This window comes from Balaenoptera physalus, assembly GCF_965194825.1.
Source record: "Balaenoptera physalus genome assembly, chromosome: 1".
In the NCBI taxonomy this organism is placed as follows: Eukaryota; Metazoa; Chordata; class Mammalia; order Artiodactyla; family Balaenopteridae; genus Balaenoptera; species Balaenoptera physalus.
Genome location: NC_138882.1, coordinates 101,363,489 through 101,375,531, shown reverse-complemented (window position 1 = coordinate 101,375,531; position 12,043 = coordinate 101,363,489). Strand labels below are relative to the sequence as shown.

Here is a 12,043-nt window from a genome sequence, read left to right as displayed (position 1 = left end):
GTACCAACCACCCTCCCCCAACCAAGCAGTCAATCATTAATTAACCAGTACTTCCAATGTAGATGATCTGTAAATACAAATGTAAAGAGTGGACTGCATGGCAAATGCAAGTTTTACTTTTTGGAACTTTCTGGAGTTTGGGAGTCTTTTTCCTGAATATTTTCAATCGACAGTTGGTTGAATCCATGGATGCAGAGCCCACGAATATGAAGGGCCAACTGTACTCTTAAAACATGCATTCTCAATGGGAGCATGAAAATCTTACCCTGTGCATAAACCACAGGTATACATACAATATGTGCACAGAGTATCCGTGGTATTAAAATTTCATGAAGAGGAACTGATTTGGAAAAGAATTTCTAAAAAGCTTCCTTAGGGAGGCAATAATGCAAAAAAGGTTGATAAATACTATCTTAAAACCACACTCTGCTGTCTCAGTGAAACCTGAAGTTCCAAAAGCATGTTACTGATGCAGTACATTATCAGTGCCATCCTTTTATCCAAAACTCACCTTGAGCCTGCATGCGTGTTCTCACCAAAGCCAAGGGGTAGCTGGCCAGCTGACCACAGGTGCTGGATAAGGCACCACATCCCAGCAGCACCATGACTCCAGGGTTTACAGAGTCTTTGGCAAAATTATCTAGCCAATGGGACTTCAAGAGCTGCCAGGGAAACAGAAAAGAAGAAAAATAATAAACAACTAACTTTACGACTGCTTTCACTCAACGTGAACGTTCTCACAGCTACTCTCATCCTAACGAGACAGGATACATTTCTGCAAGATTGGGCGGCACAGCCACTGCAGGAAGCAGCGGCTCTGTAGAGAGGTGGGGAAGCCACAGGGGATTCAAAACATGAGAGGTGTGACTGGGTGCTCATCTTCTTCTAACTAAATGTGAAGATCAACAGCACACCAGACCAGGACCTAAACAACATTTCCTACGGTGTTTATCAATGAAAATAATATAATACTACAAACTGCATCTAATTTTGTACTTTACACTTATGTTATTTCATTCAGTCCTTCTACGAAAGCTCTGAGGTGGAGCTATTCTTCTGATTTTAGAAATGAGGAAAATTAGTCTCAGTGGGGTTTTCTAAACAAGGGTGCTGAATCGAGCATACGGATCCTCAGGCCATGCTTCTTCCCTATTATCCTAGGTCTTTGTATTTCCATTAGAAGGCAATTAATTGAGAGAAATGTATAATCTACTTCTTAAATAAAAAATATCTGAAGTATTAAAATATATGCTACTATGTGGGGGAAATTATATTCTAGTTTAAATATTTTAAGATAAAATCTAACTGCATACTTGGACCTTACGATTATATAACAAGAATATCTCTATAAATTTGAAAACAAAGATTATATTTAAGTGTCTTATTTAAGGTCCATTTAGTACTGTAATATGACAAGAAATAAAGTCAATAAGGCTAAAGACAACCATGTCTGAACTACAAAAATGAGAAAAGAGAAGTGATTCACTAGAAATTAAGCAACTATTTACACTATTAACACCAGAATGGGGTGGGGGGGGGGGGGAGATAGGAAAATGCACTTTTAAAACAATTAATTTAAAATCCTATAAAATATATATGATCTTATAAGTCCTCTCTGTGTGTCCCATAATCATTTTCTTCTACATCCTAGGATCCATTATCATTCCTTGCCTCTCAGATCTCACTATATATTTTTTTTTACTTATTTATTTTATTTATTTTTGTCTCCTCCTCTTTATTGGCTTTGTACCCCTCAACTTATAGATATTCTCAAAATTCTATCACCTTATGAAGGTTCTCTGGCAACATCAAGGTCATAACAGTGGGGTCCTGATCCAATAGGATTAGTGTCTTTATAAGAAGAAATACCAGAGAATTCACTTACTCAACTCTCTCTCCCTCTCCCTCTGGGAACATAGCAAGAAGGCAGCTGTCTGCAAGCCAGTAAGAGAGCCTCACCACAAACCAAATCAGCCAGAACCCTGATCTTGGACTTCCAGCCTCCAGAACTGCGAAAAAGTAAATTTCTTTTGTTTAACCCTCCCAGTCTCTGGTATTTTGTTATGGTAGCCCAAACATACTAATACACTACCCAAAGCAAACTGCATATTCAATGTAATCCCTATTCAAATTTCAATGACATTGTTTGAAGAAATAGAAAAAAAATTCAAATAGAATCTTAAGGGACCCCAACTAACCAAAATAACCTTGAAAAAGAACAAAGTTGGAGACCTCACACTTCCTGATTTCAATGTATATTACAAAGCAACAGCAGTCAAGATAGTGTGGTGCTAGCATAAAGACAGATACATAGAATAATGGAACGAAATAGAGAGCCCAGAAATAAATTCTTGAATACACGGGCACATGATCTTCAGCAAAGGCGCCAAGACCCCACACTGGGCAAAGGACAGTCTCTTCAACAAATGGTGCTGGGGGCACGTCCCTGGCAGTCCAGTGGTTAAGACTCCATGCTTCCACTGCAGGGGGCATGGGTTCGATCTCTGGTCGGGGCACTGAGATCCCACATGCTGTGCAGTGGGGCCAAAAATTTAAAAAAAAAAAAAAAAAAGGTGCTGGGAAAACTGGATACCCACACGCAAAAGAATAAAGTTGGATCCTTATCTTACAACATATACAAAAAACTAACTCAAAATAAATCCAGGGCCTAAACATAAGACCTAATACTATAAAATTCCTAGGAGAAAACACAGGATAAATGCTTTAGGACATTGGCTTTGGCAACAATTTCTTGGATATGATACCAAAAGCACAGGCAAAAAAGCAAAAATAGACAAATGGATTTCATCCCCTTAAACACTTCTGTGAAGCAAAGAAAAACAATCAACAGAGTGAAAAGGTAACCTATGGAATGGGAGAATATATTTGTAAACCATATATCTGATAAGGAGTTAATATCCAAAATATATAAATAACTCCTACAATTCAACAACAACAATAAAAAATAACCTAATTAAAAAATGGGCAAAGGACTTGAATAGACATTTCTCCAAAGAAGATAAATAAATGGACAACAAGCACATGAAAAGATGCTCAACATCACTTATCATCAGAGAAATGCAAGTCAAAAGCACAATGAGATACTGTCTCACAATTGTTAGGATGGGCACTATCAAAAACCAGAAACTAACAAATATTAACAAGGATGCAGAAAAATGCACTGTTAGTGGGAATGAAAAATGGTGCAGCTTCTATAGAGAACAGTTTGTTCCTCAAAAAACTCAACACAGAATTACCGTATGACCCAGCAATTTTGTATACTGATAGGTATACACCCAAAGGAACCGAAAGCAGAGACTTGAAGAGAGATCAATACTTGTATCCCTTTTTCCCAAGAGGGGAAAGTATCCTTGAAATTAATTCAACCCCTCAACAACTGATGGCATTCCAAGCTCCTCAACCCTATCAGCAGTTTTTGCCCTTAAGACAAGCTTGGAAGGTAACGTAAACTGAAAACTCAAAAAAGTCCCTGAGAGACTCGGCAAAATCCACAACCCACGTTGGGCAGGTTTATTTGGCTCCCTCAATTAAAATTCAAATTGACCGCGGTCAGCCTCTTCCTAACATTAAACAATATTCTTTAAATCTTGAGACCTTAGCAGGAATTAAACCAATCATAGAGGAATACAAAACACAAGACCTCAAAGTCCCCTACACTAGTCTCTGTAATACACCCATTCTCCTTATTAAGAAATCCCACAGAGGAGAATGGAGATTTGTCCAAGATTTGAGGGCTATTAATAACATTGTCATCAATCATCATCCAGTTGCCCTTTACCCTCATACCCTTTTATTGGCAATACCTACAGAGAGTAAACTTTTCACCATAACTGACCTCTGTAGCACCTTTTTCGGCATCTCTGTGGATTGTGAAAGTCAAATTTTATTTGCTTTCATGTGTCTGCTGTCCACTGTCTGGACTGTCATGCCACAAGTCTAGACTAAAAGCCTTTCCTACTTTTTACAGATCCTAAAAGCAGATTTAGCAGGTGTCATTTTTCTGTAAGTGTCCATCCTTTTCAATAGGTTGATGACCTTCCTTGCTCCTCTTCCAACGGGGCAAGTGAGCAAGATAGCGTCCATCTCCCCAAGCTGTTAGCAACTAAAGGTCATAAAGGTCTCTAAAGAGAAATTACAACTTGTTCAAACACAGGTCAAATACCTAGGACCCTTGATCTTGGATTAAGGACTCCTTTAAGACCCTAATAGGATTCAAAGTGTCTTGAATTTCCCATAGCCACAGACCAAAAGACAACTTTAAAGATATTTCAGGCTGACTGGATACTACAGAAACTGGATACTTAATTTTTTAGTTGCCCAGCCTCTCAAAGCTTAAAGACCAGATCCTTTAGAGTGGGAAGAAAACGTCTTTAGGGCTCCAGAACCTGAAAAGTGGACTTTGCAGTCCCCTGTTTTAGGACATACTAATTATTAGCTTCCCCTTTTCCACTTCATGTACGAAAGAAGAGAAATGGCTTAGGAGCGCTTACTCAAAGGCACAGAGGTCAACACCAACCCCTTGGATATTACACTCAACAATCAGACCTGTAGCCAGAGGCCTTCCTCCAGCATGAGAGCTATTTCAGCAGCAACAGCACTTACAGCATCAACTGAGGAAATAGTTATGGGCTCTCCACTCACCATCTGTGTTCCCCCATGTGGTAGGAGGCTTGCACAATTCTCATCACACTCAACACCCTTCTGCAAGCTGTCTTACCCCACATGAAATATCATTACTAACTTCTCACATAACCCTTTCCCGCTACAACAACTTCAACCCTGCAACCCATCTCCCTTTACTAAGTGACAAAACTCCTCATGACTGTCTGACCCTGACTGATCAGTTATTAACTCTTAGAGCTGACTTACAAGAAACCCCTGTTGCTAACATTGAGATTTCATGGCTTACTGATGGTTCTTGTTTGAAAAATGGCAAAGGAAAATATTGTACTGGGTATGCAATCATCTGCTCCTTTGAAGTAACTGAGGCAGCTCCACTGCTGACCACTACTTCAGCCCAGCAGACAGAACTCCACGGTTTAACTAGAGATTGCACCCTAGCAGAAGGTAAAACTGTGAACTATACAGATTGTCGCTTTGCCTTTAGGATAGTTTAGGATAGTTGATGACTTTGGCATGCTTTAGAAACCAAGAGGATTCTTAACCTCAGGGGGAAGCCAGATTAAGAATGAAAATTGGGTCAATAAATTGTTGGAATTGATCCAACTTCCATCTGTCCTAGCCATCATTAGGGTACCTGGGCATCCAAAATTAAATTCAGATGAAACCAAAAGAAATAACTTGGCTAATCAGGCCACAAGGACAACTGCCTTACAAGCCACCAAATCTCCTAGGAGTCATTTCCTGTGCCTCCCTGTTGCCCAATGGTCTAACCCTATGACACTGACTCCTTGAAATAACCATTGGAAATTAAAAATTCCCCCCGACATGGGACATGACTTTCTGGGACAGGTCCATCCCAGCAATGTGAGACAAAGCAAATCTGTAAGTTGATTGGCAATGCTTTTAGAGAATGATCTTGATCAAAAGGGGGATATGTGACATAAGATGGAGTCACTTATGTCAAGGGGTTTTAAAATGAAGCTGGAAGGCCATTCAAGAGGTGGACCTTATGCCTGTCTCACCAGGTGGAACCATAAACGTATGAACTGGGCCACACCACACATAGTCCAAGGACTCTGCAAGAACACCTGCAACTTGTCACAGTAACGAACTCTTACCTCCCTCTAATGATAGCCTTAGCAATCAATCATGTTTAGCCAACCAGGTTCTGCCTTCAGCTCCAACTAAAATTCTTTGTAATGCAACCTCCCTTCTTTGCCATTAAAAACCCCTGACTTTTACTCCCTAGCAGACACTGTTCAGATTGATACCCAAATCTGTGTGTACCGAATTGCAATTCTTTGATCCCAAATAAATGCGCTGTGTTTGATTATTGCCTCCTAGGTTTCTTCAGGTTGACAAGTACAAGGAATGAATCTGTACTACCTACATCAGTCTCTTGGTTTTATCAATGTTAAATTTTAACAAACCAAAGAAAATGTGCCATTTTTGCTTACTTCTCTCTCCTCAAAAAAATCCCTAATATCATCTGCTAAGCTGAACAACTGTATCTGTAATAACCTTTTTTTTTAAATTGAAGTACAGTTATTTTACAATGTTTTATTAGCTTCAGGTATACAGCAAAGTGATTCAGTTATACATTCTTGTTTTCAGATTCTTTTCCATTATAGGTTATTACAAGACATTGAATATAGTTCCCTGTGTTATACAGTAGGTCCTTGTTGTTGACTATTTTATACATAGTGGTATGTATATGTTAACCCCAAACTCCTAATTTATCCCTCCCACTCCCACTATCCCCTCTGGCGACTATAAGTTTGTTTTCTATGTCTATGAGTCTATTTCTGTTTTGTAAATAAGTTCATTTATATCATTTTTTTAGGTTCCACATATAAGAGATATCATATGATATTTGTCTTTCTGTCTTTCACATAATATGATAATCTCTAGTTCTATCCATGTTGCTGCAAATAGCATTATTTCATTCTTTTTTATGGCTGAGTAATATTCCATTGTGTATAAATACATCTTCTTTATCCATTCATCTGTTGATGGACACTTAGGTTAACTTCCATGTCTTAGCTATTGCAAACAGTGCTGCTATGAACACTGGGGTGCATGTATCTTTTCAAATTAGAGTTTGCTCCGGATATATGCCCAGGAGTGGGATTTCTGGATCATATGGCAGTTCTATTTTAATTTGGCAAGGAACCTCCATACTGTTCTCCATAGTGGCTGTGCCAATTTACATTCCCACCAACAGTGCAGAAGGGTTCCCTTTTCTCCACACCATTATTATTCCTTTTCTCCACAGCAATTATTATTTGTAGACTTTTTAATGATGGCCATTCTGACTGTGTGAGGTGATACCTCATTATAATTTTGATGTGCATTTCTCTAGTAGTTAGTGATATCGAGCATCTTTTCATGTGCCTGTTGGCCATCTGTATGTCTTCTTTGGAGAAATGTCTATTTAGTTCTTCTACCCACTTTTTGATTGGGTTGTTCTTTTGATATTAAGCTATTTGTGTATTTTGGAAATTAATCCCTTGTTGGTAGCATCGTTTGCAAATATTTTATCCCAGTCCGTAGGTTGTCTTTTTGTTTTGTTTATGGTTTCCTTTGTTGTGCAAAAGATTTCAAGTTTAATTAGGTCCCACTTGTTTATTTTTGTTTTTATTTCCAATACTCACGGAAATGGATCCAAAAAAATATTGCTGTGATTTATGTCAAAGAGTGTTCTGCCTATGTTTTCCTCTAGGAGTTTTATAGTATCCAGTCATACATTTAGGTCTTTAATCTATTTTTATTTTATTTGTGTATATGGTGCTAGAGAAGTGAACAACTATATCTGAATGTGAGAGTATTCTCTTCATTAATAAAGATAATTAACAAGGAAATCTAATACAAAAGTGACCACAGGCATATGGGGTCTCATATTCAAGGAACTTGAAAAGAAAGATCAAAGAACACACCCTTGAATCTACTTTTGGTCACAAACTGTTTCCTGGTACATATACACCTCTCTATATAAACTCAAATTCTAACAATGAGAACTATTTAACTACATTTTCAGATTCAAAAGATTGCTACAAACTCACCTCATACACAGCAAGATCTATACCTGCATAAGGTATGATGCCTAATAAATTGGGAACATAACCTTTGTAAAAAGCTCCCATTTTTTCATGTTTCAAAATCTTCTTGGCACAATCAAACATCCCAGAGTATTGTCCAGTTTTGCCTACAGCCAGCCTGGTTTTCAGAACCTGGTTATGAAAGAATATAACAAATATTATTATTCACATCAACGCTATCATCACATAATTCAAAAGAAGCAACTTTACGAAGAACAAATATCTAGAATATATTTTCACTCAAATGACTGTCCAGTATGTTGATGTGTTCGCTCTCACATATTATCTCTCTTAAGGGTCTAAGACCAGAGCCAAGAAGACCCCTTTTGCTGTAAAGATGATCTGAATTAGGGTAGTGGCAGAGGAAATAGAGAGAAGATAATATATTGACATCTTAACAAAATTGTGACGAATTAGATATGGAGGGTGGGGGAAATGGTAGCGTAAAGGATGATCCCAGTGTTTCTAGCTTGGAACTCGGGATGGGGCCAGCAGAGAAGAGGGAAGGTGATGCTATTAACTGAGATGGAGGATACAAGAGGAAGCCTAGGTATTGAATTAGGATATTTTTTGAGGGGTATGTGGAGTAATATGAACAATCATATTAAGATGCCTGCAAGGAAAGCTATATTAATATGCATACCACAAAGGTGAAAACTAACAGCATTTCTTAAGTCTTACCAGTTATTGAAAAATGCTTTGTCATATCAATAAAGATATCCACATCAACAATATTATTCTTGCTCTAAAGCAGGAGCTGGCAAACTTTTTCTATAAAGTAAATATTTTAGTCTTTGCAGGACTGAAATACCAGGTCTCTGTTGCATATTCTTTGGTTTTGTTTTTTTTTGTTGTTGTTGTTTTTAAACCACCTTAAAAAGGTAAAAATATAAAAACCATTCTTAGCTCAAGGGTTGTACAAAACAGTCCACAGGTCCATGGTTTGCTAACCTATGCTCTAATTAAAGGATGTCCAGTTAGGATTACCATCACCTAATCAAATTCTAAGGTTCCATTACGAACTTTATGGTACAGAAACTCTTTGGAGAGGAATGGGTGTTACAATTCTTATCAACACTATGGGAGCCAGCCTCCGAGATGGCCCCCAACTATCCCTGCCTCCTGGTATTCACACCATGTGTAGTCCCCTTCCACGCTCTACCAGGGGCGGCCTTTGTGACCAACAGAAGAGAGCAGATGTGACCAAAGACTGCAGCTTCTATCTTGGGTGCTCTCTTTGATAACTGATTTGGAAAAACCAGCTACCATGTTGTGAGGATACTCAAGCATCCTATGGAGAGGACCCTGCGATAAGGAACTGATATCTTCAACCAACAGCCAGGGAAACCTGGCAACGAACACGTGACTAAGCTTGAAAACAGATCCATCCCCAGTTGAACCTTGCAGTGACTGCAGCCCGGCTGACACCCTGCCATAGGCTGTGAGAAACCATGAGCCAGAGGAACCCAGCTAAGCTACACCCAGATTCCTGACCCACAGAAACCACGAGGTTATAAATACTTGTTGTTTTAAACTGTTAATCTTGGGATAACTTGTTACACAGCAATAGATAATAATACAAACACCATTAATGCAATCAGACTTCACGATGGTACTTACCTCCAAAGGATAAATAAATGTCTGTGCAGTTGCTCCAGCCATGGAACCAGAAACGAATCTCTCAAAGGTTCCTACTTTTTGTCCTTCCTCAGTAAGCAACTTCTTATACTGTGTAAATAAAGTTTTAAATGCACATTAATACCTGCTACAGAATGAATTGTGTTCTTCCCCCCCGCCCCCGACAAATTCATATGTTGAAACTGTAACCTCCAATACGATAGTATTTGGAGCTGGGGCCTTTGGGAGGTAATTATGGTTTGATCATGAGGTGGGGCCCCTCTCTCTTTCTCTCTTTCTTTCACACACATGCTCACTCTCTCCCTCCTTCCTTCCCTACCCCTTACCCCTCTGTCTCTCTCCCCCCAACTTGTATGCACCAAGGAAAGGCCATGTGACCACACAGTGAGAGGGTGGCCATCTGCAAGCCAGGGAGAGAGCCCTCACCGGAAATCGAATTGGTCAGCACCATGATGACAGACTCCCCAGCTCTAGAACTGTGAGAAATAAACTTCTTTTGTTTAAACAACCCAGCGTACGGTATTTTGTTATGGCAGGCCAAGCTAAGACAATACAAAAATACAAATCAGCTCCTAGAAATCAATTGACAATATGATGTTTCTCAAAATGCACACACTGCATTAACAATATCTAACAGAAAAGCAAGGTTTGAATGCTAATACATTCAGTTTACTGGACAGTGATTTTCAAGTTAGAATTCCACAAAACACAGATGGTCCACAGAGGGGACCCGGTAGCTCCTTTGCTAAAACAGATTCATAACAACATTCTTCCTCAGATGCACAGGTTAATAAAGTGTTCACAGTTTTTAGATATTTTCCCCATAGTTTTCCTTTCTTTAAGATGAGTTTATTTTCACCAGTATAAGTAAAACTAATAAATAAGTGACAAATATTAACAAAACAACTTAGAAAAACAGTTTTTGTAGGTAATACATTCAACTATACTAACATGTCGACCCCAGAGCCCACCTGGCCCACCAGTACTAAAGCAACCGACATGGCTGATCTGGCCAAATGGGGAAATCTGGCACAAATGCAGCCGAAATACCGATAGGGCAAGATGTTAACATCATGGGCTCCACAGTCAGGCAGACCTGGGCTTGAACCCTAGGTCTTTGTGGCCCTGAGCAAGTTTATGAACATGTCCACATGCAGTTTCCTCATCTGTGATAACCCCAGTTTCACGGGGTTGTTGAAAGAATTCGATAAGATAATACATGTAACACAGCACAGTGCTGGGCAAATGGCAAATGTTCAGTAAATGTTACTGTTGTTGTTGTTGTTATTATTATTACTAATATATTCAATATTATCTTTCTACAACTTGGAGATAAAATCTCTGTCCAAACACAGACTGTGGTTATAAGCCAGGCGAACCAGATTCCTTCTCCCAGAAATGTGAGGTGGGTCTACAGGTGTAATTAGGCACTGACACCAGAGGGAGAAATGGATAAAGCAATAGAGAAGCAGACACATGGAGAAGGGACAGGTCAGTGAGGTTCCACTTTCCGCACTTCCTGAGGCTCCTCCCCTTAATGCCGCAGGCGCCTCCACAGCGACCCCCACCTCCAGCCTGCTTCCCTGAGCCAGCCAGGCTCTGTTCCTTGGGATCCAAAGAGCCCAATGCAAAAACACAGGAATACTTTCTCCTAGTAAAACTGTGTTTCTCTGCTCATGATAAAAATTAAATATATTATAATTTCACAAAGTTCCCCAAATAGCAGATATCCGCTTACCCCCAAAGATCAATGTTTCTACAGGCTCTATTTCCTGAACTGCACCAGAATGTTAACCAAAACTCCCTTCTGCGTGGGCCCTATTAATTTTCCTGCATGTCAGATTATCACAATCATTAAATATAATGTATTGAAAACCTTCCTGCATATGAACAGGAACCTCGGAGACATCGTTTACATCGTGTACCCCCATCCCAAAAGCACCTATCAAAAGTACTCTTTAGTGACTGGTGAATAAATATTTGAAGTGTAGGGGTTTGGGGCTCCTGCACCCCAGAACATACAATGCACAAAGGGAAGAGTTGAGGACAGAGAGCCTGTACAGGGTTAGGCAAAGGGACAGGTGCTTAACACTATGTCACCAAGCTTAATTCCTACCCCAGAAAGGAGGTTACAGTCACAGAGACTTTAAGTGGCTTGCTCAAGGCCACAGAATTTGACTTTCTCAAAGATGACTTAGCTGGGCTCTCAAAGCCAGCCTGAAATCCTTTTCAGGATTTCAATTTTCTTCCTTCCTTTCTTTCTTTCTTCCTTCCTTCTTTTCTTTTCTTTCCTTCTCTTCCTTCCTTCCTCCCTCCTTTCCTTTCTTTCAATTTTCTTTCTTTCTTTTTCTTTCTTTCCATCCATCCTATCTATCTGAACTCTCTCTCCATTTGTTAGAATACCTATTTCAACCTTCTCCATTCTCCTCCAGCTTCCAATACCACTTCCTCCCTCATTCTCAAAAAAAAGTCCTTTCTTGGGAACTCAAGGAAGAACAGAGAGGCTACCAGGCAAGGATATCTTGGTATTCCTGCCCACTTCCCACAAAATCACCCGCATCCACTTGTATCTTTTTCTTCCTGAGCTGACATGAGAAGAGTCCTCCACACAGCCAAAGGCTAATCCTGCCAGCAGGCTGGTTAGCACCCATTTCTCCCCCAGC

At 39.6% G+C, this 12,043-nt stretch overlaps 1 protein-coding gene across 1 annotated transcript in view; it reads right to left on the bottom strand.

The window, feature by feature from the left end:
- SLC25A24 (solute carrier family 25 member 24) overlaps positions 1–12,043 on the bottom strand; it is a 44,572-nt gene that overhangs the window by 2,934 nt on the left and 29,595 nt on the right. Inside the window, exons 7-9 of the mRNA XM_082452549.1 lie at positions 9,363–9,470; positions 7,707–7,874; positions 512–662 (exon numbers count right to left, since the gene is read on the bottom strand). Coding sequence (XP_082308675.1) covers positions 512–662; positions 7,707–7,874; positions 9,363–9,470 — 427 coding nt within the window. The remainder of the gene's footprint in view (positions 1–511; positions 663–7,706; positions 7,875–9,362; positions 9,471–12,043) is intronic.